Below are 26,736 nucleotides of genomic sequence, written 5' to 3' on the forward strand. Positions count from 1 at the left end.
CCGAAGGGCAGACCAGAGAGATGAGAGCACATAAGGGAACAGACCACAAACACGCAGAGCGCAATGTCATGGTGGGAGGTGGTGGCTCTCTCTGGGCAGTAGATGGGGCCGGGCAGTGCATGAGGTGAGGGCAGAGAGGAGAGGCGACGGAAGGGGGTGAGTGACCAGCTGCCTCGCCCAGGGGCCGCGTGGATGAAAGACGGGAGAGAAAAGGTGGGTGCCCATCTGACCGGCCGCATCGGGAGATGGGCAGCCCCAGGGCTTGGGAACCCCTGACCAGGAGCCATGGGGCTGGAGAACAAGGGGACAGCCGTCGCCGCCTGTGACTCCCAGAGTCTTCCCTGCTGCCTCCCCTTGTTTTGCACAGAACAATGAACTGCGAGTTTTGCACAGTTCTGTTCCTGCCCTTAGATCACGGCGCCAGGCGGAGGCCCTCACCTGCAATGGTGAGAGCGCCGTCTTGCCGGGAGATGGTTGAACGAGATAACGAACGAGGAAAGAGGTAATAGGCTTGCGAAGAGGAACTCCCACAGAACCCCGATATCATGCTTACCTAGTGGTGGTAGTGCGTGGTGTTGCTGCAAGCTTATTTGTAACATTCACACATTGTTAATTCATGTCTTGAGTAAAAGACACACAAAACACATCTATGCACATGCTGATCTTAATATTTGTATTTTCTGAATATACAGCTCTGGCAAAAATTAAGAGACCACTCCAAGTGATCTCAGAGCTGTATGACCTTGTGAGGGTGAAGCATTTGCAATCTCCATTATGTATCCTTTCTCCCTCACCTATGCGATATGCATTTATAATGGCGGCTGCACGAGTGGGAGGCGATCATGGACTTTTAAAAGTTTAAATAATTAATGAAATATTGTAGCAATCCTGGCTGGACTGCTATCCTGGTGTGTGCTAGTAGGGCAGTATAAAGGCGGGGGGGGGGGGGTCATAAGAGTGTGTATGGAGGGTGGATGGGTCAGTTCGGGGACCCTGTGTGTATGTGTGGTTTTATTATTGTGTTGGGGTAGGGATATTTTTATGTGTTGGGGGTATTTTGGGGTTTTGTGGCTCCCCCATCTCCCTGGTGGTATAGCCAGGGAACGGTGATTCAGAGGTGGGGGTCACTTGGCAGGGTTGTATATAAGTGCTTTGTGACACACCGCAGGGACAGTTTGAACGGGAGTGTACTAGAGGTAACTTCTGAGTTTGTGCTGTGCAAGACGGTTTGGGAAAGTGGATGTACCACCCTGGTCTGCAAAATAAACCTGTTTGTTTTTGAACCTTCCATTCTTCAGTTGCATTGTTTCAGTAATCAGTAAACCCGGGGGTCTTTACAACATGTACTTTAGCGGGTGTATTGTATTGGGATTAATAAATGTATGTCTACAAAATAAACACTGTACACATTGAATGTGCACATATTCAGATACTTTAATAAAGGTTGAAATTATCGTGTTGGGAAATGTGTTATTAATACTACCTACCTGATATTTGATGTTTCATTTAAAGGTATTTGCTTGTGTAAATAAAAGTATAACTGTTTTGTGAATACTTACTGAACCTGGAGGTGGCTTCTCAGTAGCAGGTCTTTGTTTCAACTAAGGTGAGGGTGCCCACACATGTGACCTGTCACTAATGTATTCTGTTTAGTGGTGATGCGCTCACCTCTTAGATGATGAAAACAATGTATGTTAAGAAAAGACTGTCTGCTGAGTTCATGGGGTTCTGGGTATTTAAATTTATGTATGTAAGGGGAATGTTTTAATATGATGTGGGGGAAAAATATAGAAATCCTATTCTGCCTTTGTCCTTGGTGTGCTGTTACTCCTATCTTGGTTATTAGCAGCTCACATTCCTTTCCTCACTTGCTTTCCTTTATCTGCAGTACCTTCCAATGCAACTGGCAATGTAGAGGTGAATGATTATTATTCATGAGTATTGATTATAATATTGATGAGATGGGAAAGGCTTAGTTTAGAATGCCAATGAAATCACTGCTAGTTATTAGAAATGACCATTCAGACACTGTTTGTACGCCCCTTGGGCGTATGTCCCAGACGGGGTATAAAAGCTTTGTTCTGTCTTCAAACTTTTGGGGAACAGTGTTATGCAAGCCTAAAATCCTTTGAGTTCTGTGTAGCTCTGTTCCTCCCATGAATGTAATAAATTCTGATTAGAACTCCCGACTACAAAACTTTTTCCACCACAATGATCAATACTGTATTTATTATTGGACATGTAAAATATGTGTATTTATAGAGACCTTGTTTTAATTAATGGTTTAGTCAGGAGGAGGTTCTATTGAGGTTAGGCTATATAAAACCTCAGTAGGAGACCCCTGAGAGAGAGATAGGTTGTCAGAGATTCCACCTGCATGTTTTTGCACAGTTATACCTTTTTTTTTTTTGGTTCAAAAAAATGTTTGCTACTTTTGCTTTTGCTCTTGGACTCGGGTTTCCCTCCAATTCTGAGAGAGTCTTTTTCTTTTCCTTGCAGGGAGCTGATCCATCAGGCCAGACCAGAGGAGACGGGGAGGTGCCGGTTGACAGAGCTGCAGAGTCCTGGGTCCTTGGAGCGGTCCGGAGGCCGAGGCAAGTGGAGATTGGGACGGACCGGGAGCGACAGGGGACCTAGCCAGAGGAGTCGTTGGACTCCTCACGGAGTGGGTCCCATCCAGAAGCCCGCCCGACCATCTACCCAGAGCCCGGCCTGACCAGGACTGCTCCCCGCTGACGTCACCAGCCAGGAATCAGTAGAGGCCTCGGATCCCAGGGACCGACCAGGCCGATCGGCGAACGTCCCTGAGGGAGGCCTCCTGCAGCCAGGGCCCGGACTTCTCCCCGCAAGGCCCGCTCCCTTCAAGAGCCCCGGAGGTGGAAGCTGCTCCCCAGCCAGGTGGACTTGCCCCGACCTCTGGATTGAGAGCCTCTGGACCCTTTCCCAGGTAGGAAAGTGCAGCATGGCCCAGCGAACCGCCGGTGTGAGGCGCCACAATGCGATGCGCTTCAGCCGTGAGGCTGGAGCCGAGACCGCGGCCCTCACCCGGCTGGAGTTCAGCAGGTCCGTGCTGCAGAGGGGCCTGGGCTTCGTGGTGAACTGCGTGGTGAAACTGCCTGGACCTAGGGACGTGTTTGAGGTGAGTTTTAAAAACCCTCAAGTGCTGGAGTGTTTTTGGAACATTTACAGAGAAAAAAAGGAATGTATGCCCCTGAGTGACTTTGTGGTCGACACCCTGACCGATAGAGAAATTAAAATTGTTACCATCCAGTTTTATAATGATGCAGTGGCAGAGTATGATGTAGAGGTATGGCTGAGGAGACATTGTGAGATCCTGTCTGAAAGCAAGAGAGTCAATGATGAGGATGGGGTTTGGACCGGTGCTCAACGGTGGCAGGTGCGCCTGCAGGTGGAAGTGGCCGCCATCGGCGGAGTACGCCACCTGCCGAGCACCGTAGTTTTAGGAGCAAACAGGGGGCTAGTCTTCTACCATGGCATGCCCAAATTATGTAGGAACTGCGGAGCCCTGGGTCATTTAGCCGCAGCCTGCACTGTTATTAAGTGCAAGGTCTGCGGCGGAGAACATCTGACCAGGGCCTGCAAGCAGGAGAGGGCCTGCAACCTGTGCGGTGGGGGAGGGCACCTTTTTAGGAATTGCCCCTCCTCCTATGCAAATAGGGCGCGGGCCCTCGGGGGTGGTGGAGAGAGAGAAAATCAGGTCGAGGCTCCTCCAAAGGAGATACCCCTAGACAGGGGTAGAGAGGAAACAGTCCTCAGGAGTCTCATAGGCTCCCTCTCTGACTCTGGGTCGGAAGTGGAGGCAGAGGGGGAGTGGATAGCTGTGGCGGGGAAGAGGAGAAGGACGTAGAAGAGGAGCATGGGTGGGGGGGGTGCGAAGAGCAAGAGGATTAATTCTGCTAGCTCTTTCCCCCCCGCCAGCTCCCCCCCCCGCTGCAGAGACCTCTCCCTCTCAGTTTTATACGCCCCACTCCGAGTCCGGAGCGGAGAGTTGTGGGCCTTCTCCACTCCCCCCAGTGGGCAGCCTGGTGGAGGACAGGCCCCAAAATAGTAACATCCCCCCAGCCCCACGACCGAGACTCTTTCAGGGGAGGGGACAGGTATGCCCTCCCGGCAGTAGTGGGAGAGCCGCAGGTCCTCAGGAGAGGAGAGTCAGCGCCAGTGTCTTCTGCCAAGAAGACCTCAGGGCCGCAATGGCAGAGTCACTGGTGCTGAGGGAGGAGGCCTGCGGCAACAGACAGCCGGGAAGGGAGAAACCACCCCCTCCCCCACCCTTAGTTAAAAGAACGACTAGCGGGGTCTATCCAGTCCTCTCCTCAGTCGCACACAAGGCCTCTGCCCTGCCATCTGCTCGTCGGGCCTCGGCTACAAGGGAACCAGGGAGAATCTCCAGCACCGCGGGCCCTGAGCCCAGTGGAGTTTCGCCAGCCTTAACGGGTGGCGGGAGCCGAGCCCTCCACATAGTCTTCCTAGAGGATCAAGCGGTGAGGCAAATGGTTGAAATGATGGGTGCTAGCGCTAAGCTAGGTGAGGGAGAAGAGAGAAGTGGGGAAGAGGAGGGTTTCTTTACATGATTGTTACGGAGCGGGTAATTGCCCTCACTGCCATTATGGCCTTAACTATTATATCTATAAACGTGAGGAGCATTGCTGAGGTGAAAAAGAGGACCGATGTTTTAAACTCTCTGGCTGGAATGAAAGCAGACATCATCTGTTTACAGGAGTGCGGCATCCCGTTCCAAAAAGAATATAAAGATCTCCGGGACACTTGGACCCTAGGTGATTCCTTCTGGTCGGGGTCCAATGTGTCCCGAGTGGACGGGATTGCCGTACTCCTGAAGAACACATTTATAGAAGTCAAAAAATTTAGGGTGATAGAGGCGGGCAGGTTGGCCAGCCTCGACCTTAAATACAAGGGGGCTGTATTGAGGCTGGTCAATGTCTATGCCCCCACCAGCCAGAGAGAGAGAGTCCTCTTTCTCCCTCAGCTATGCCCGCTCCTGATCGGCACCTTACCGGTTATCATTTCAGGTGATTTCAACTGTGCTCTGAGGGATGTAGACCGGAGTAAGCCCAGCAACGATAGATCCAGCAGGGACCTGGCTGTGTTCGTGGAGGACTTTGAACTCTGCGACGCAGGTCGGGACCTGGTCCCCTTGTTCACCTGGATGAGTTCTTCTGGCTCCTCCTTCTCCAGGATAAATCTCGTCCTCCTCAGTAAGCCACTGGAGAGGACCGCCTTGTCTTCGGAGGCGGGCTTCTTTTCAGACCACAGGCTCCTGATGACAGAGGTGCTCATTCCGAGCAAACGGGAGTCGGGGCCTGGGGTCTGGAAGCTCAACACCTCTCTGCTCGATGACCCTCGTGTTATTAAGACCTTTAGCAGATGCCTCGAGGAGTGGAGGACCCTGAAGGACCTTTTTGACTCTCCCATAGAGTGGTGGGAGATGGTGAAGAAAAGGACCAAGGGCTACTTCATTCAGCTGGGGAAACGGAAAGCTCACGAGAGGCGGGCGAGATATTCCCATCTAAACGCCCGCCTCCAGCGCCTGAGTCTTTTACAGCTCAGAGGCTTCAACCTAGCTGGGAAGGTGGCCCGGGTCAAACTGAGTCTCTCCGCCTTCTATCGGGAGGAGCAAGAAAAGATCAAGGTCCTTTCCAGGGTCCGCATCATGGAGGATGACGAGAAGTGCAGCCGCTTCTTCTTCACGAAAACGAAGGCCTGCAATGTCCTCCATGATCGACTCCTCGGGGCAGGAGGTGGAGGGTAGAGAGGCTGTTGAGACAGTGGTGCGGGACTTCTACAGGGAGTTGTACGATCAGAAGGTGGTGGATCAAAATCTGATCCATCACTTTCTGTCCCTGTTGGAGTCCCGCAACGAGGGGGACGAGGAGGCGGAGGAGGATCCAGAGATCACCACCACTGAACTCTCCCAGGTGATAAAGAGTCTTAACTCTGGAAGGACACCGGGTCCCGATGGGATCCTTGCTGAATTCTATAAGATCTTTTGGGAGGTGCTTAAGGAAGATCTGGCTCAGGTCTTGGGGTCGATGTACAGAGAGGGTAGACTGGCCCCTTCTATGAAGAGGAGTATCCTCTCTCTTCTTCATAAGAAGGGAGATCCAAAGGATCTGAGGAACTGGCGGCCGGTCAGCCTCCTGTGCACCGACTACAAGATACTGGCCAAAGCACTGACGCTCCGTCTGCAGCGGCCACTCCCTCAAGTCGTGGGTCCCGACCAGGTCTTCGGTGCCCGGGGGAGATCGGCGGCCGACAACGCCATGCTGCTCAGGAATGTCGTGGCCTACTCGAACGAGAGAGGGCTTCCCCTGGTCCTAATCAACCTGGACCAGGAGAAGGCCTTCGACAGAGTGGGCCACGAATACCTGCAGCTTGTTATGGAGAGGATGGGTCTCGCTCTTGGCCTGAGGAAGTGGGTTAAGATCATCTACAGCGGCCTAAGCAGCAGGGTCCTTGTGAACTGCCACCTGACTGAACCATTTCCGGTCAGGTCGGGGGTCCAACAGGGTTGTCCCCTGTCGGCCCTGCTGTACGTCCTCTGTCTGGAGCCGTTCATGCAGGCGATCCGCCGGGACGTCCGGGTGACAGGTTTCCATCTCCCGAGTTCCGGCGGAGAGCAACTGAAAGCCCTGGCCTATATGGACGACGTGGCCGTGGTCTGCACGGACGCGCCGTCCGTGGCCAGGGTTGAGGAACTGCTGGACGGCTTCTGCAGGGCGACGGGGGCCGCTGTCAATAGGGCCAAGAGCGAGGTCTACCTCTCCAGAGCATGGCCTGTCGGCCGGGGCCCGCCGACCGTGTTCCCTGTGAAGCCGTCCATCACGGTTCTGGGGATCACGATCGACGGGACCAACACAGGCACCCGGAGCTGCGAGGAAGCCTTTTCTAAGGTCCAAAGAAAGATCCACGGCTGGAGCACAAGGACCTTGACGATGGCCGGTAAGGTGCTGGTCGTAAAGGCCATCCTCTTCCCAATACTCCTCTACGTAGGAATGATCTTCCCCCCAGACAAGGTCGTCGCAAAACTAGTGAGCAGGATTGTATTTCGGTTTGTCTAGGGGAGCAAAATGGAGAGGCTGAAGAGAGTGCAAATGGTGAAGGGTACCCTGGATGGAGGCAGGGGGGTCCCGGACGTTGTGCGGCTGATAAAGGCGCAGGGGCTGGCCTACGTGGTCAAGAACATCCAGGCTGCTGGCAAGAAAGTGAGTTTTATGAACCGCTTCTACTTTGCCAGCAGCCTGAGTCCATTCGGCCTCTGCGCATTGGATTACACCAGGCCGCACTCGTGGGATCCCCCGCCATTCTACAGGGCGCTCCGAGCCTTTGTGCTCGAAGTAGGCCTCCATAAAGTCGTGCTGGCCTCCTGGGATTATAAGACCATCTGTAGCCAGATGAGATCTACCCAGGAGACCAGAAGATTTCCCTCCTGAAACCTGCCGGTTTATCTGGGCTAACGCAAAGCACGTTTGCCTCACTAATACGCAGAAAGATGTCTCCTGGATGGCTGTGAGTCGGTGTCTCCCCACCCGAGTAATCATGCACAGAAGGGGCCTAGCCCCTTATGACATCTGCTCCTACAAGGGTTGCCTGGGGAAGGAGACGGAGGCTCATATCTTTAGGGATTGCCCCTCCGCCTACAGGGTCTGGCTCCTGTTTTCACTGTTCCTCCACAGGTTTGCCATTCCTGTGCGGGCGACCGCCCAGCAGATCTTATATGGTCCAGCCAGGGGATTAACATCTTCCACCCTGAGGTGCTGGTGGCGTGTCGTCTGCGCAGTGAAGCAGGCCCTGTGGGAGGGACGGAACATCTGTCTATTCAATAAGCAGGAGCTGGACCCAATTGTCATCGCGCGGAGGTGCATGGTACTTGTGAGAGACTACGTCAATCTGGAGGTCCATCAGAGGGGCAAGGAGGAAGCCTTTAGGAACTGGCAGATACAAGATCTGGGGGAGCTCAGGATCCCATGATGGGACCCACCTCCGGGGATGGTCATCTCCCCCTGCTGGAGCCCGAGTCCAAGATCTTTTAACTATTTTATGAATGATTGCCTTTTAAAATGACTTTTAAAAATTATGTTTTTAAAGATTTAGTTGTTTTTAAAACACTAGTTGTTTGTGTTTTTTTGGGTTAGTTTTGTTCTATTTTTTTGTCAAATACATTGACCGTTTTGGATTTAATTTTAAATGCATTGGACCGTTTTGGTTTGTTTTTTATTTTTACCTTTTTAATTGTTTTTTTTATTTTGTCCAGTGCATTTTCAGTTATTTTCAATGTATTTGACTCTTTTGTTGGTAGCATATTTTGCTTTAATCACGTTTGTTTTGTTGTTTTGTGCACTTGTTTATTTGATGTTCATGTATTTTGATTATGTTAAATCACAAAGATTTTTAAAATTTTAAATGATTTTAAGAATTGATTTTTAAAATTTTAATCACAAGTATTAAAATTTGTATTGATTGTTTTTTATTTGAAATGTAAAATACTTTATCAAATAAAACAGTATTTTACTTTTGCTAAAAAAAACTGATGTGTGCCTGCCTATCTGACTACAGCAATGAAAATCACCCCCACAGACCAAATTTTTTTCAAATGTTGAGTATATTCAGTATTTTACCAAAGTGAAATTGCAGTATTATGGGATTTAGTTTAAGACAGCTTTCTTGAATAGCGGGGAAGTTAAGCCACCTTGTAGGGGAAAATAGCAATACTGTCCTACCTTGGACGATTGAGTTAGCAAAAGGATCTATGTCCCTTCCACCAATACAATCAGACTCTGTACTTACGTGTACAAGTATGTTTGAACCCATCTTGCTCTGTATGATGCTCAGCTTGAACACTATAAGACTTGGCAAGGTGGGCTTCAGGAAAATATCTGTGGCATGGTAGAAACCTGAAGTGTATAATGTAGGCTGAGTGTACTACTACTAAAGATCTAACAAGATAGGCGAGATACCTCCAAGGTAGCATACAAATTGAAACATAACGGGCCGTTATGTCGTGATCACGAGATAGTTATCTCTCGCTATCAGAGAAAGCTGAAGTGATGTCATGAGACAATGCTGAGACTGGGTCAGTGCTGTGTCAACACATTCAGGTTTATTTTCAACAAGGCTAATGCAGACAAATTGTTTTATGCGTATAGTATAGTATTGTTTTTTGAGTATAGTTATGTCTGCTTGAAATTATATATTTTAAGCCTGCATCTGTGTACACTTGCTGAGGTCCAGACCACATGGACCGAGTGGTCTGAATCACCGCACAGTAGTCCCTTTTGATAAGCATGATATTGTTTGTGTATGGTATTATTCAGTTTTATACTGTTACATATGTAGTGGTCTCAGTACACTACAGACATTTCTAAGATCATCAAAGATTAAACTAATTCCCTAAATGTTTAGCATTAGTTCCCCATTCTATTTTCCTATGTCCCAATGGCATGATACCTTTGCCTGTATGTAATGGAAAAAAAATGTCCTTTTCTTGCTTGCTTTGGGAAAATGTGACATTTCTTGTGTACTGAGAAAGCATTGCAAATAGTAAGGACAATAAGCATAATGTGTATAAACTGCTGAATGTCAGTACCTGATGCTGTTCTGATCTGTTCCTCCAGCTCTCTGACATTATTCCTCATTTCCTCCACATCTCTCTGATACATGGCCTCCAGCTCTTTCTGTCTTCTCATTTGCTCTTCCACTGTTTGAAGCCTTCTTTCCAGCTTACTCTCCTCTCTTAAATTGTGGGGTTCCTTGTCAGCAGGCAACACTGAGGCTTTCGTCTCCAGGAGCTTTGTGCTGGGGATTCCTTTCACTCTAGAAACTGAAAAAAATTAAAACTTTTTAAATATTTTGTGTAGAAAAATCCTGAAAGTTGCAAAAAATGTTATAAAATTATAAACGGTATGGGACGGATAAGTGGTTATGCAGCCAAATAACTTCCAAGTGTGAGATGTGTTGTTCAGTCATGGGCAGGATTAAATCAACAATGTTCACAAGGTGCGAATGCGATAAGTTGCAGAAGAGTCGCAAGAAGGGAATCTCACAGATCAGCTACTCACTGAATTAAAGTTAAAATACGAGGACCTGCGAACAGGGAGGAGACATGTTTTGCTGGTGTGGTTTTCCGAGATGTGCAGGCAGTGTGAGAGACACTGCGAGCCAATCACAGTATCTGAAATTGAAGAGAAACTGGAGGGTGGAAGAGCAAGTAAGTCCTGTGAGAAACAGCGATGGGTCAATAAAGCATTTAAAAATAATGATCTGGCACTCCATGCTGTAAATCCACAACATTTATCTCCCCACTGACAAGCCAGTGGCTGCCCTTGATCAAAGCTGTGTAGTTATTATTATTATTATTATTATTATTATTATTATTATTATTATTATTATTATTATTATTATCATTGTAATGGACTTTGAACAACAACAAGTGCTTGATTAACATTGGGACAGCTGGACACAATTACTGATGTGCAACGGTGAAGATGGTTGGACCACAGGCGCTCGTTTTGAGACATTGACAAAGGGATTGATAGAGGGGTAGACACTAGGGAAGCATTTCCCTTTTTAAATTATTAAATAGTAACCAGCACATTTTATATTCTTAATTGTTTATTTGTATTGTCTATTTTAAACTTTTATTAATTATAGTGTATTGAGTTGTGCACCGATCAAGAAGGAGCAGAGCAGACACATCCTGACTGGGGTGGGGTTTGTTTGTTTTTTATTTTCTGTATCTTGCTTGGTTCGTGTGCATATTGGTTGTTTGTATGGGTGATTATTGTTTTTGCTTTAATATGCATCTGTTGGATTACATTTGATTTAATATGTTTTTCTTGGTTTGGGAATGTACTTGGGTGATTTGTTTCTCCTTCCTGATCTTTGCATCGGTCCAAATGCTTGGTTTGGAATTTAATATTTGACTTCTCAAGATAATAAATACTTAATACGACTTGATGCTCTTGGTGTCAGTCACAGGTTTCCCAAAGTGTTGTGTTGAGGTCAGGTTTCTGAATGTTTGTGGTTGTCTTCCTAGGGGGAGGTGTGAGAGGCAGAAACCAAATTGGCTTCCTTTGATGTATTTGCAAAAGGTCTGATAACACTGCCAGCTTCACAACTGTCCCTCAATCATTAACAAAACAGTTCCTGCCAATCTGGGAAAACAATTAAGTCCACAAACAGACTTTTAACATACAGCTGTGGGCCCTATTTGATCCTTTTATTATTGACAGGAATGTCCAGAGGGTATGCCCTGAACAACTGCCTTAGTGGCTGTTGCTAGCTTAATAAATCTATTTTGCTTTGTCTCCATACTATTATTAATATATATATATATATATATAGTTTATATAAAACATTAATAATGGCTCTTCATGAACAAAGGTGGTGGCAGCGGAACGCTATTTATTGTATTCATTTTTAGTCCCCTGTAACAAAGGTTGGTTACATTAATGGCAGACGCTCTTATCTATTAGTGGGTGGACCAATGGTGTTTTGGATGAATAACAGATCAATGTAAATATTGTATTCAGTGTCCACTTCACAGCTAACACACAACTTTGCCACAAAGTTGAATTACGTTGCTACAATGTTTTGGCAAAATTGTGTGTTAGCTGGGTTATGTGTAGTGGTGCACATTATAAACAAACTGTGATGTTACAATAGTCATAGTGCTTAAACTACAAACTCATAGTGGTTACATTTATCATTGGAAGAAACTAGCAACTAAAAATAAGCTGCAACTGATTGGAAATCAGCTGTCTCTGCTGCTGATGAGTATTTTACAGAGGTTTTTACAAAAGAAAATACAGATAACATGCCACAGGTTCACAATCAGTCCAGTCAAATTCTGAGAGAGATCAGGATAAATGAGGAGGAGGTACTAAAGGGACTAGCAGAATTAAAAAACAACAAATCACCTGGGCCAGATGGTATATTTCCAAAAGTTAAATAAACTAAGTAAATTATTTATAGGCTCCTAACTAAAATATTGCAAATGACACTTAGAACAGGGGATGTGCCAACTGACTGGAGGATGACAAATGTCATGCAATAAATAAATAAATAAATAAATTAACAATAAAGGGGACAAAACTGATTCAGGAAATTACAGACCAATCAGTTTCACCTGCATTACTTGTAAAATATTAGAAAAAATGATTAGACAGAAAATAGAGAAGCATCTAAATGAAAACCATATTCTTGGAGATGGTCAACATGGGTTTAGACGAGGCAGATCATGTCTTACTAATCTATTAGAGTTCTTTGAACATACAACTGCTGCTGTAGATCACGTGAAAGCATATGATATGATATAATTAGATTTTCAGAAAGCTTTTGATAAGGTTCCACACCAAAGACTGATCCTCAAATTGGAAGCTGTAGGGATTCAGGGTAATGTAAGTAGATGGATTATGAACTGGTTGATGTATAGGAAACAGAGGGTGTTGATTAGAGGAGTCGCTTCTAACTGGAGTGCGGTTGCTAGTGGAGTTCCACAGGGATCAGTACTAGGGCCTTTGCTTTTTCTAATCTATATTAATTATATTAATCTGGACTATCACATTTGCAAATGATACTATAATAGGTGGAACTGAGGGAACTGAACCTTTTCACCCTGGAACAGAGGAGACTACGTGGGGACTTGATCCAAGTGTTCAAAATCATGAAAGGCAACAACCACATCAAACCAGAGGAGCTTTTCCAGATCAGCAGGGACAGACACACAAACTGGGACACAAATGGAAATTGGGCTTCAAGGCATTCAAGACAGAAAACAGGAGACACTTCTTCACACCGAGAGTAGTCACAATCTGGAACAAACTCCCCAGCGATGTGGTTGAAGCTGAAAATGTGGGAACATTTAAAAATAGACTGGATAGGATCCTTGGATCACTCAGTTATTAATGGACACCAAACAAGTACAATGGGTTGAATGGCCTCCTCTCGATTGTAAACTTTCTTATGTTCTTATGTTCTAACATTAAAATAAGTGTAATGGTCTTAAAGTGGTTGTGCTACACAGTAATACTTTAATAAATACTAGGCATTGATATCACAGTAGCTTATAACAATGCTTAATGCAATGGTAAAATAAAAAAATGAAATTTATATTGTAAAAGAAAAACACTAAATCATAGAGTTAGATTTTATCAACAATGCGTGACAGTGGGGGCAACACAGGGGCAATTATAGGATTTATTAAAAAGGGGGCCATAGGGGGTTCATGATTATTACAGAGGGGCCAACATCTGCTAAGGGGTTTGGGGGCATGCTCCCCTGGTTATTTTTGGAAAATGGCATTTAAAAACTAATTTGTTAAGCTAAGATTGAAGCAAAATACAAGGATTAGCTAGACAATTCATACAAATCCAGTACAAATTAACCACCATTTTTGATGATATAACACAACAGACAATATAGACAACTTATCCACTTACCTCACCCCCAAAAGTGCTTCAATATGGATAAATCTCTGAGCATTTCTCTTACATTCAGTGTAAGAGGAAATGGTATTAGTAAACAAAATAAGGTTCCCTTAATATGCAAAAATAAATAAAGAAAATACCTTATTGGAGAGAATGGGTACACAACCCACCTACCATCACTGGAATGCATCTTTAACACTGTACATTAAGTAGCCCCTTTTAACCAATTAGTTAAGTTACTGCTCCACTGATAATTGGTAACCAGAGGTAGCGAACTTAGATAGTGTAGGGTTATCACATCTTAACTTTAAAAAAAAGGGGCTGGAGGTGTAAACAAATTGCATTTTTCCATGTACATGGTGCCGCTGCTGGTGCCATAGCTGGTACTCGGCCTGGGAACCAGCTGAACTTTTTGCGAACCGGCCTGCTTTTCCACCGGTTTGGGAACTGAACACTGACGTCACTGGATATGGGTGTTCCAAAGCATGGAATAGAAGTCGAGAAACACACTGCAGTAATAATCACCACCGTGGCGGACTACATCCTTAATTTGCAAAATTAAACTCATTCAGTGTCTACACACAGCACAAATACATTTTAAAAACAAGATAAAAACGCCAGACAAGCAGAAACAAAAACACAACTATACGAATATGCAAAGATAACTCAGCCTTTTATTTGTTTATTAGCTGACACAAAATAACATGTGTGTCCGCCTGTTATGATGCTACATGAAATTAAAATGCTAGATTAGTTTCACATTCATACTCACAATCTTAAAATACAGCCTATATAAAACATTAAATTTAACACCATTTATCCTTCCCTTGTTCATAGAAAATTGTCCACAGGTGTAAACACTGGGCTTTACTGTATGTATTAAGGGATTTATACCGATTCCGTATTTCAGACACTTTTACTGTATTGAATTAAATACAAGTTAGAGTTAAGGGCTTAAGTAACCACTAAGTAGCAAACCAATTGCAAGCTTTTTTAACTGATAATCATCGTTATGAAAAATTTCATTCAGGCTTCCGTTCCGGCCACAGTACAGAGACAGCCCTGTTAAAAGTATTAAACAATGTGTTTCAGTCCTCTGATTTAGGGCACGTCAGTGTTATTCTTTTATTAGACTTTAGTGTGGCTTTTGACACAATCGACTACAAAATCTTGATACACCGCTTAGAAAACCGTATTGGCCTATCTCGCAATGTGCTGTCATGGTTTAAATCATATCTGTCAAACAGACTCCAATATGTACAGATTTACGAGAACCACTCAAATTTAACTGAGGTTAAGTACGGAGTCCCACAGGGTCTTCGGACCTATAGTTTTTAAATTGTACATGCTCCCTAGGTGATATCATTCGACAACATAATATTAACTTTCACAGTTACGCAGACAACACACAATTATATCTGTCAGTAAATCCTAACAATACCATAGACCTAGAAAAACTAATCTGCTGTCTGTCTGAGATTAAAACATGGATGACAAAAACATTTCTTATGCTTAATTCTGACAAAACAGAAGTCCTAATTTTAGGAGACAAAAATTGAACTGTTCATCATGCACTAACAAAACTGAGTAATGATAACTAATTTCTCCCCTAAGGAGATGGCACGAAACCTGGGTGTCATCTGTGATCATAATCTATCCTTTGGATCAGATGTTCAGAATGTGTCAAGATCTTCCTTCCTCCAGTTTAGAAACATTGCTACACTGAGACAATTCCTCTCATTACATGACACTGAGAAACTGATACATGCATTTGTTACATTTAGATTGGATTACTGTAATGCCATTCTGTCAGGCAGCACAAACAGAGCTATTTCTCCACTTCAATTAGTCCAAAATGCTGCTACGAGATTCCTTCACTGGCTGCCCGTGTGCTACAGGATAGAGTTTAAAGTGCTCTTATTCACATTTAAGGCACTAAAGAGACTGGCACCTCCCTACTTAAAAGATCTCCTTTTCGAATACCCTCCAGGTTGGCCATTGAGATCCCAGGAAGCCGGTTACTTAGTGCTCCCTAAAATAAACAAGAAAACCGCAGGTGGTCGAGCTTTCAGTTATAGGTTACCGAAACTGTGGAGCGATCTTCTGAGGGTCCGATGAGGCACCTCGTCTCCCACCATGGAAGTCTAATTTGACGCAACCTTCCTCCAGGTCACCCCACCACGGAGGGCCAGCAGGGCATCCACACCCAAGGTCTGATGAGCCATTGCCACCCAAAGGCTGTTGATAGTCCAACCCCCTCACCCCTGATGGCCGGCAAGAGGCCTCCTCCAGAGGGAAGACCACAGCCAGCAGCACCGATCAAGAACTTTCTGATCTCCTTGCTGCTGTAACAACTATACTGCCTGGAGGGGAGGCAACCAGTAGGCCTAGGCCCCCAGAGATTCATTTTCTCCTACATGCCATCCATAGGAGTTTTGGTTTTTCTCTCCTCCGTGCCTAAATGGTTTACTTATTTAAATGTTCACTTACTTTATTTTAGATCGTATAAACTATTTACAGGTCTATATTTATTTTACTTTATTGTATTTATGTATTTTATTTTGCTGTACATTTGTTGTATGTTTAAAACTCTGTAAAGCACTCTGTGGCTACCCTGCGAAGGGCGCTATACAAATAAATATTGATTGATTGTTTGATAACTATTTAAAAAGTGGTCAATACTGGCAATTAAGATTACAGTTATAATAATGAATATGGCTTGTATTTATTGAATGCCTTGTAGTTTAGTTATTTTTAGTTTTTCCATACCGGATACAGGATAAGAGCAAAGGTTAATTTTTTGGGAATTAACATTTATAAGTAAAAACAAGAATGGCTGCCATTGTTTTGAACGTTGGGCCAATGTGAGCATGATGACGTCAGGCCGATCATTTGTGATCACTGCTGTGTTATCTGGGAATAGGGCATCAATGGTCGAATTTGGATGGATGACAGGGACTTGCACAGGGGAGGGCAGGGGCCATGGATGGTATTAATAGCCATTGCTGATTCGTCAGCCCTCAACCCCCCCAATTCAATTCACCCTCACCCCTGCTCTGTAGTCTGCCCCCTGCCCCCCGGGCGAGTGTTGGGGTGGGGGGGTTTTGTGTGTTTTGAGTCTCTGCACATCTACACATTCTGGGGGCTGGGAAAGTGTAGGCTAAAGCAGCATTTGTATGCCATCTGGGACTAGCAGGGCACTGCAGTAGTTGTTCCATACACTACAACGTGGCTGCCTTTGTTTCCGGGAGCTACAGGTGCAACCTCCCTCGCTCTGATTGCATAAAACATTCATCTACTAGCCACTTAGATAGGTGACAGTAGCTGGGTACAGCTCGTGTTTACATATAGGTTAGCCAATAATACAATAATTGGGTATAGTTTATTTTGAATTGCTTGCATTAATAGCAGTTGACACCTGAAACAAAAGGTATGTAATCTCCAGTTATGACAGAAATGGGATGTCTGCTTCTGAAAATGGTTAACCACATCAGTACTTCTCCAAGCTCCTTCTCCGTCTCACCTAACATCAATATCAGATGATTGGTTGTAATAGAGGAGACACTCTCATGTCCCACCAAGTACACTGTGTGCCCTACCAATCAATACTCCCATCAAAACTACATGTATATTTTTCTCTGTATTTCTGCCTTTTCATTTCGTTAAGAGTTGCTTTGTCACTTTATGAGTGATGCTCTTCCCAAGCATGTATTGAATAAAATACCAGGAGTTGATAATCAACCTGAATCCTGAGACTCTTTGGATAAGGGAGAATACATCCACTACATCTTTCCTGAGAGGATTACAAATCAGTTTAACATAGAGAATGGGAACATTTCAGAATTTTGCCTTGCAAAGTAAAGAAACACTGATTGTGTGATTGCACAGAAAGCTTTTCAAATAGATTGGATAAGACTTATGTTAATACAACATTTTGTATTCCTTATTTACCTGTTCTTGCTTTTGCAGAGTTCTCTCCCAATTCCCCACTTGTCCTCTTCATCGTCGCCATCTCTTCCCAGTATGTAAGACAGAAAATATGTTTTATCCCTACAGTCCCAATCATCATATTTTTGCATTGTGCAGTTTTTCACTTTACCATTTATCTCAATGTTATTAATGCAATAATTATTGTGAAATAATGTTATAATCTTGTATTAACATAATATTTATACTCTTACATAATTTGTCTCTGTTGTGCTGAAATTCTGCAATAAGCTTTTATTCTTATAAAATATATCCTCATGTATTCTTTTATGAGAAAAATACAACAGAGGATGTTTTACTACAGAATACTTGTGTCAAAATATTTCCTACAGTTGGCTTTTGGGGGACAAGTTGTGGTTTCTGCTACTGCCAGTTTAGTACAAATCCCTTAGCTTTAATATCTTTGCTAAATATTTTCTCTTGTGTTTTCATTGTGTACCTGGGGTTTTTAATATCAGCTGTTCTTCCAGGTCTCTGACCCTACTTTTCACAGATCTAAATTCTGTCTCCGGTTCCCCTTGCTGTCTTCCTATTTTCTGAAACATTTTCTCCAATTCAGTTTGATGACACATCTCCAAGGAGGGGAGCTTTTTTTCAGGCAAACTTGAGGCTTTCTTCTGCCAGGGTCTTGTGGTGCAGATTTCTTTCATTACAGACATAGAAATACAAGAGGACATGTTTTTCAAATATTTTAAACATGGTTTAACATGGTTTTAAATATCAGTTTAAGAAACTGTAGATTTTGTTTCTGACTTTAGATTTCATATGGTTTTGTGCTTAGAATGTTGGAAATCCCCCCCCCCCCCCCCCCCTAAATGCCAAGACATGCTTCAGAAGGTCAGTGCTTTGGTATCACACCTTTAAGTGCATAAACAACAATACAAGTTAGTACATACTGTAATTATTAAAACCAATCAAAACAAAACAAACAACACAAGACATTCTCACATTTATTGAACAGCTGCCCTTCCTTCACTGAGCACAGCACCTCCTTTATTCCCCAAACCCCCTCACACACTTCCAGCTGATACACTAGTTTATCACATGTAAACACCAGTCTGATTTGGGAGGAAAGCAACACATTGAACATTTGCATCACATCAGCTGTCAGCTCCCCTCCTCTCCTGGTTTTCCTGCTGTTTAATACATCCAGCTGGGCCAGACCCATGAGGAAATCAGGCTGCAATCCAGCACAAAACAGGTAACAATTAAAAATAGTTACTCAACTATGAAAAAATCAACACCTATGTGCAGCACCTGGCCGAATTAGTGAAAGAGAGGAATAAGTGGCCAGAGTACCACTCTCTCCACTGTGAATCTACCACACATTTCTGCAGTGGGTGCTTATACAGAGACCTGCAGGCTGGAAAGATGGCCTCATCCGTCTGTAATTTTCACTCTAGAACATCTTTGAGAGTGTGATAATGTTGGTTTTTAATACGCAAAAGGTACATATATCCAATAGTGATTAGATGTCTTTAAACTGTAAAGGCCTTCCTGGGCTGTCTACAGTCTGCCCCCCTCCCCCCCCACCACTGGCCTTGCCTGCATTTGCATGTCCAGAAAATGTTCAATGGGGTGGCTGAGTGGGGGCAGAGGGTGGGGGGGGGGGGTGCTGACGGTGTTTCGTTCATGCTAGCGGGGGGTGCTGACAGCCTACAGACGTGGGGCTGATAACCACGCTGCTGATTTCCTTTCACATCTTCCGCTGCCTATTAGAGACATAGAACCACAGATGATAGCTGCCGTACCCAATCTGCTCTCAGCCGTGCCTGTGAGTGACTTTGCTGCTGAATGCTCCTCCTTCCCTGAACTCACCATAATGCTCAGGTACGTGGTGAATGGTTGGTCTGCTACATCTAAAGCTTTACCCACTGACATGGTCCCTTACATTCCTGTGAGGGATGAACTTTCTAGTTATGGCTCTTATGTGTTGAGAATGAGTCATAGATTGATTGTGCCACTTAGCTTGCGCTCACACATGACCAACTTAGCTCACGAATGTCATCAGGGCATTGTTCAAACTAAACAGAGACTCAGCGACTTATATTGGTGGCCTAAAATGGATTTACGTAAGTGCATTCCGTAAATGTCAAATATCAACTCAACAACAAGACTGCTAGGATTGTACATGCCCCTCTGACCCCAGTAGAGTACCTACAGGACCCTTGGCAGAAACTTGTCATTGATGTAAGTTGGTCCCTTCGAGACTAGTCCTGCTGAATGCAGATTTGCCATTACAATAGTGGACTATTACTCCAAATGGCCTGAGGTGGCATTTGCACCACACATGACAGCTACCACTGTTACCACCTATTTGAAGTCTGTTTTCAGACAGAAAGGCAATCCACTAGAGATGGTGACCGACAACAGTCCTTAGTTTCTAGCCACAGATTTCAAACATTTCCTGCAGCAGAGAGATGTGAAACAAATCCACACTTCCATATACCACCCTGAAGTAAACGGTGCTGTGGAATGGCGGAATAGGATGCTCAAGGACACTATCATCATGGCTGAGAGAGAGAGAGAGCACCCTGGAAATCATACATCACGGAATTCCTACAAACCTACAGGGCTACTCCTCACACAACCACAGGGATGTCTCCTTTCTAGCTCCTATTTGGAAGGAAAATGAGATCAAAGCTGACAAGTTCTCCACGAAACCAATGTGAGCCCAGCAACAAAGATATTGAGGATGAAAATAAAGGACAAACAGAAAAAAATGAAAGCATACATTAATGGCAAAGGCAATGCACAAATACCAAGCTTCAAAGAAGGTGATTGAGTAAGAGTAAGAAAGCCTGTGCATGTACAGAAAGGGAAATCTAAATGTACTGATCCTCTGCAGATTACTCATAAAAAGGAACGCACAGCTATAAACTGACTGATGGGCGTCTTGGGATGCTTCTCATCTTGCACCGCTACCCACGAAGTTTACCCCTTAAGCTGAGCAACCAAGCCCGGCACCAGCATTGCAAACACTAGAGCACCAAGCCAGCGTAGTCAGAACAAACCGGCATAGTTGAAGGACTATGTAACTCAGCCTTAATAAAAGAATTGAAAGGGAACAGACTTGGGGGATTCAATTGAATACATTCAAGTGAATACATGTTCTAGATTACGTGGTAAACTGAATTGATCAAAAGACCATTACTGTTAGGTTAATGTTCAAATGCTATTGTGGATGATGCTTTGTTCTGTTTAAATGTTGTCATTCATGTAGCTAATTGTTGGTTTGAAGGAACCCAGAATTCCTAAGACCTTGTGTGTATATTATGACTGTTTTGTTAAAGTACTTTACTGTCTTCCGTTGAGGTTTTAGACCTTGGCCATATTACAAGTATAATTTTTTAAGTGGTGGGGAGATGTTGTGTTCACTTTAATGTGTTGTATATTGTAAATATCCACTAGGGGGTGCTATAATTATATGTAATGTTATGGTCTGTTAGAGAAATATAAAAGGAGTCAAGATGTCTGCCTGGCTTTAACAAAGAAGTGCTGAACCCGACTACTGTGTCTGTCTCCTGATTCTACCACTACACAACAATCTATCTTTCTATTAACAGGCTGGTCCCTGATGCATTTGTTGAAATAAACCTTTAAAATGTGCCCCTGACAATGTTTTAACAACAACCCTGTAAAATTACACCCTATTCTCACAATAACAATTATACAAACTCAAACAGGATATAAAGGATTAAATACATTCAGATTCTTAGCCGGCTAACTTCAAGTTTACCTGCCAGTGAGTGGTTTGAGATGTTGGACATGCTGCTCTGGTAACATAGCTGGCTGAACTTTAAGCTTGCTTTGGAGAACGGAAAATACCATGTTTATGCCAAGTTATCCTAAAACTTAGAAGACTAACCTACTTATCCACATATGAAGAATGGGCCCCAGGACTGTGATCAATGAAAAGGGATGACATGATGGAAATAATCAATTGCTCTGCTTTGATAATTGAACATCATCATTATTATTGTGTTACCAGATGACGTTCCACTCATGACACTGAGTTGGAATATGACAATAATCATAACATATTTTCGTCTCATATAAAGACTTTGCAAGAACAGGTTTCAGAATGCATGGATCAAGTGAAATGAATAAGCACATATATGCATTGTCCTTGTACTTTTTTTTTGGCTAAACTAAAGTTAGTGAATAAATGAGTTGTGATAGCTCTTATCACTGTTCACATGATGATACTCCATCTAACGGGTTACAAAAAAGTAACCCCATTCTAATTACACAAATGCGTGATACCAAGAAACCCTCTTCCAAAGGATCTACTTGTCTAAAGACTAATTATTATTTCTGTCCTTCTTAGTTTAATGTGCTAATAGAAGAGAAGAGCTATTCTGGACACAGGATCTTCTTATACACTTTTGAACTTTAACAGCTGTGGACTAAATTCAAACATCCTCAGAAAAAGCTGAAACCCTGGGAAGATGGCACTTTATTTTTGGCCAACGGTGAAGCCAAGCAACCACTGGGATGGAGTGAGTTGACTTTCTCTTTGCATGACCAGTCCTTGATCTTAACTACTGTGGTTATGCCTTCTGAAACCCTTACTTTTGCTGAAGTACTGGGGGTTGATTTATTATTTTTCAGAGGTATACAGTTGAAAGTTTGCTGATAATATGTACTGGTTGAAAAAGTTATTTTTTCAGTGTGGAACCATGCAAGCTGCGGACTGGTTTCCATGTTTTATTGTAACTTCAACAGCACTTAAAATCATTTCTCCAGTGAATTTGTTGTTCACTGTATCATCTCCAATAAGCCTAGATTCTTCTTTTCATCATACTTATTCATGACGCAGTACAGCAATCGCACTTGGGTGATTCTGAGAAACCTCATCTGTTGATACTTTTAAGACTGAATGTTCAGGTGTGTAGTATGAAGCTTGGCTATACTGTACTACTGCATCAAAAAATCTGTCTCATTCAGGACATTCTCCTAAAATAAATGCCTTATTGTGTTTATCCATCTAAACAGGCTATTGTGAAATAATTGATTGGTGAAATGTTGATTGATAACATTATTGAACAATGTTCAACAATGGCTTTGGTTTTGCCACTCTCCCTTAAAGGACATTGTTGTAAAGCACCCTGGCTTTTGTTGCAATATGCACAGTGTCTCCCAGCTCAGCCGTGTTAGAACTCCTTTAGAGTTGCCATAGGCCTCTTGGTGGCCTCCCTGACTAGAGCCCTTCTCACCCGGATACTCAGTTTTTGAGGACAGCCTGATCTAGGCAGATTCACAGTTGTGCCATATTCTCTCCATTTCTTAATAATGGACTTCACTGTGCTCCGGGGGATATTCAATGCCTTGGAAATGTTCTTATATCCTACCCCTGATTGGTGCTTTTGAAGAACCTTGAAAAGCCAATATTAATGTTTAATATTAGCTGTATAATGTTTTATATTAATAATAATATGCAGACTGAGCAAATTAGATTTATCAAGCTAGCGATAGGCAGTTGTTCAGGGCATATCCTCTGGATTTTCTCCTTTCCACTTTGACTGCTGTTTATTATGATAAGAGGAGCGCCCAAACAGATAAATAGCCTACAGATACCAGTTTGCTTAGTGTTTGTTTGGGGTTTCCTGCTCTTCTCTCAAGGCTGAAGATGTTACATTATAGTGATTGACTACCTCATTGTCCATTGTTAAAACTGTGAGATTGGGCAGTTTGTATGCCACAACAGTAAAACACCTGCTTCCATGATGACCCCCCTCCTCAGGAAGACCACCACAAACATTCAGAAACCTGATCTCAAGACAACACTCTGGGAAACCTGTGACTGTCCCTGCCCACAGACCCACAGACCCATGTCATGCATTGTATAAAAGCTGTCCACTTCTGTTGTTCAAGGAGTCTCTGCTGGAGAGCTGCCATGTTGGGCCTTCCAGGCCTGGCATGCTAAATACATGTTATCATCTGTGCATCAAGACTGGGTTCTTCACTTGGCGTCAGGAACGAGGATCTGAACTTGCCTCCACTCCCGGGACCAAAATGGGTTTTTATTCGTACCACCCTGTATATTTAGATTTGGTCTCGGGATTTTTTGAGGCTCTCAGAGCGTAATTTAAAATTGAACCTGTGAAGGAGATGCACAGATGATACATGGTAAATGTGTGACTGTACAGTTTGTTTGTTTTGTGTTATTGACTGCGCAGCGGAGGTTCTAAGGAGGACTCCAGGTTAGACAGATCTGTGGGGATTGATGCCAAGGGTACTGAGCGGCATGGCAAGGCCAACTGAACGCCATGTTACGCAAGGAAATCTTTGTACGCTAAGGCAGGTAGTGGCAGTCAAAGCCAGACGGAATCTGAGGTACTGTGTAAGTCCAATGATTTGCTCCATTGTTGGCAAGATAGGATTGACATAATGGCATTATAATACATGTCTATATGTGAACTCCTACAAGAGAAGTTTAAAAATGTTAAAGACAGAGTGGGATCCTGACTGGACTCCCAGGTAAAAACAAGATAAAAAACCAACAAAGTTTCTATAATTCTTTGTCTGAATAATAAGAATTTTGAGAAGAACTTGATCATAATGGATCAAGAAAACACCAAAGTAGTGAAATAATTGAAAGAGATTATGTTACATCTTATTTTAAATAATAAGAAGCTTCATAAATAAATAAATAACATAATACATACATAAATGATAAGGGCTGTTTGAGACACTGCAGGGTCAGTTAAACACATCACTAATCTAATATCTGAATTATCTTTGGATATCAACGTGTATGTGCTTTGCGAGTTTATGTACATATATAGTCTGAAGGTTACGCAAGGTAAATGTCTGTTTTGTATGCATTGTATTTTTAATATTGTGCATAGTCCAGAATAAGACTGAGAACTGAAGTAACACATAATTTCAGAATTATATTTAAAATTACGCAGTTATTGATGTTTTAACAGATTAATGAGGATCTAAACATTTAACTTTATACAGGGTGCATAAGGCATCAGAAATAAGTAAGAAAGAATATTTAAAGAATAATGTTAGTAATACAAAATATACACTAAATAAATAGATTATTATTATTATTATTATTATTATTATTATTATTATTATTATTATTATTAATAATAATAATAATACATATTCATGGTTTCCTCTAAGACTCTAAGATTTGTTGGTTAAAAATCATATTATGGACAAATTCTGTAAAGTCAAATTAAAGGAAAACGAAAGGCTGAAATCCACGTGAGCAGCACTCTGGTCCAGCCCTGACAGCCTGATGTAAAATCCAGGCAGGACAATGCAAACAGAATAGTGATATATTATAGTCTTATTTTCAGAAAATGTTTGGTTACTGGTACATAGCATAAAATACCTGAAATAAAAGTAAAAATTAGACCTTGGATTTAAGATGAGTGAAGTAGGAAAGGGTAAGAATTTTAAGGATACTATAGAAATATAAAATTACAAGCATTAAATACATGAGCTAAATTAATATTGAATAATTTAAAGGAGAAAAGAAAAAGAAAAGTACTATTATAATGAGTTTTACAAACCAGAAATAAAAAATAAAATGTTGAAAATTGAATTAGAGCTAATTTTTGAAATGGGAATCTGAGGAAACAGTAAAATTTGGTGAAGATATGAATAAATAGATAACCAGATACTCCAGGAAATTTGGTAACTATGAGTTCCACATGAAGAGTTTTTGAAATCTCTAGAAATAGATCCCTAAATACACTGAGTAGGTAGGAAATGAACTATTGATCAGTTCAATCTGGCTTTGGGAACAGTTCTTCTGAACCTGTACCTGTGTAGATTGGATGTCAGTAGGAGGAAGGAAGCTGAAACAATAAAGACCTATGAGCCACGCAGGCGGACAGTCTTAGTGCCCATGCAGGCTCTTCGTTGGGGAAATCATTGACTGGACACTTTATTTATTATTATTTTTTCCTGGAGTAACTGGGAATCATTATTGAAATCAATGAAAAGGCTTATTTTCCTAAAATATTTTCCTAAAAGTAAATATATTATACATGTATAAATAGTAATAATACAAATTTTACTTGAATTTTCTTGTAAGATATTAGGAATAGGAGAAAGAACAACTGTTAGGATGCTAAGTTGAAGAGGGTTTGGGAGTTGATAAGGCTTGAGAAGCTGGAAAAAGGGAGTTTGGTATGTGTGAGACAAATGTGCTGCCACTTTTAGCAAGAGATTTTCTGATGTTGATTGAACGGAATATGAGGGAAAATAAGGAAGTTACTGAAGGTATAACTTAATGCAAAATAAATCAATAATTGAATGAGATATAATTTAAAGTCTAAAGTCATGAAACTGTATGGAAATAGTCCTTTCATAAACAGAAATACCCTATCAATTAGGAAGGGATCCACCCCCTCACCCCTGCCCCCAGGAAGGATGGGGGAGTGGTGAAAGTGTCTGTGGGCTCAGCTCCCCTGCTTCCCTGCCAGAAAAGCAGCCTGAGAGGACTGAGAGAGAAAAAAAAGACAGAGAGAGATAAGAGAGCTGCCTTGTAACTAAATGCAAGTGTACTACTACAAACCAAGCAACATTGTCAACCAACAGTAATGTCCAGAAATAAATAAGTATAGTTACATTACTTGTGCTAATAATATTGACGCTGATACAGAGGAATAGAAAAATAACTACTATTATCTGTCTTCACAGGAACCAGCAACAATGAATATCTCTCTCATTTATTCCACAGGTTCTCTACCCACATGCCAAGACACATCAAAGTACATATTCTCCTCTCTTGCATTGGCCTCCGGTCTTAATGCTGCGGCCCATAATCCGTCCTCGTGGCCACTGATAAAAGGGTACCGGCAGATCAGGGCAAGAGAGGCAAGGCAGAGTCGTGGTTGAGGTCACAGGCGGGGATCGTGGGATCGGGCAAACAGAGCAAACAAGGGCTGGGCAAAGACGTGGTCGAGGTCACTGGTGTTGGTCGGCGGAGAGGAAACAGGGCTCAGAGTCGTAAGCATTGCTTGACGAGACTTCACCCCAAGTGAGCGCAGTGAGGGGTTTAAGACAAGGAGCAGGAACAGGAAAGAAAGGTGCAGAGCCAATGAAAACAGAGGACAGGAGCAGAAGTGCACAAGGGTGTTAGGAATGTTAATTGGGTGATTGATAGGTGAAAAAAGAACAATGAAGGGAAAAGGAAAGACAGGGAGACAGCGGCCTCTAGTGGAGATAGAGGGCGATGGCTGAAAACCATGACAATATGGCGATAGAATTGTCCTTAGAGCAGTGCCATTTTGGTTCTACCTTTTGGGAAATTATA

General features: G+C 42.9%; 1 protein-coding gene across 1 annotated transcript in view; it reads right to left on the reverse strand.

Moving 5' to 3' along the window:
* LOC136751587 (GTPase IMAP family member 4) overlaps positions 1 to 26,736 on the reverse strand; it is a 41,878-nt gene that overhangs the window by 9,148 nt on the left and 5,994 nt on the right. Inside the window, exons 3-5 of the mRNA XM_066707313.1 lie at positions 17,890 to 18,093; positions 17,415 to 17,477; positions 9,623 to 9,856 (exon numbers count right to left, since the gene is read on the reverse strand). Of these exons, the coding sequence (XP_066563410.1) occupies positions 9,623 to 9,856; positions 17,415 to 17,477; positions 17,890 to 18,093 (501 nt within the window). The remainder of the gene's footprint in view (positions 1 to 9,622; positions 9,857 to 17,414; positions 17,478 to 17,889; positions 18,094 to 26,736) is intronic.

Source organism: Amia ocellicauda, chromosome 6 (assembly GCF_036373705.1).
Source record: "Amia ocellicauda isolate fAmiCal2 chromosome 6, fAmiCal2.hap1, whole genome shotgun sequence".
Taxonomy (NCBI): domain Eukaryota; kingdom Metazoa; phylum Chordata; class Actinopteri; order Amiiformes; family Amiidae; genus Amia; species Amia ocellicauda.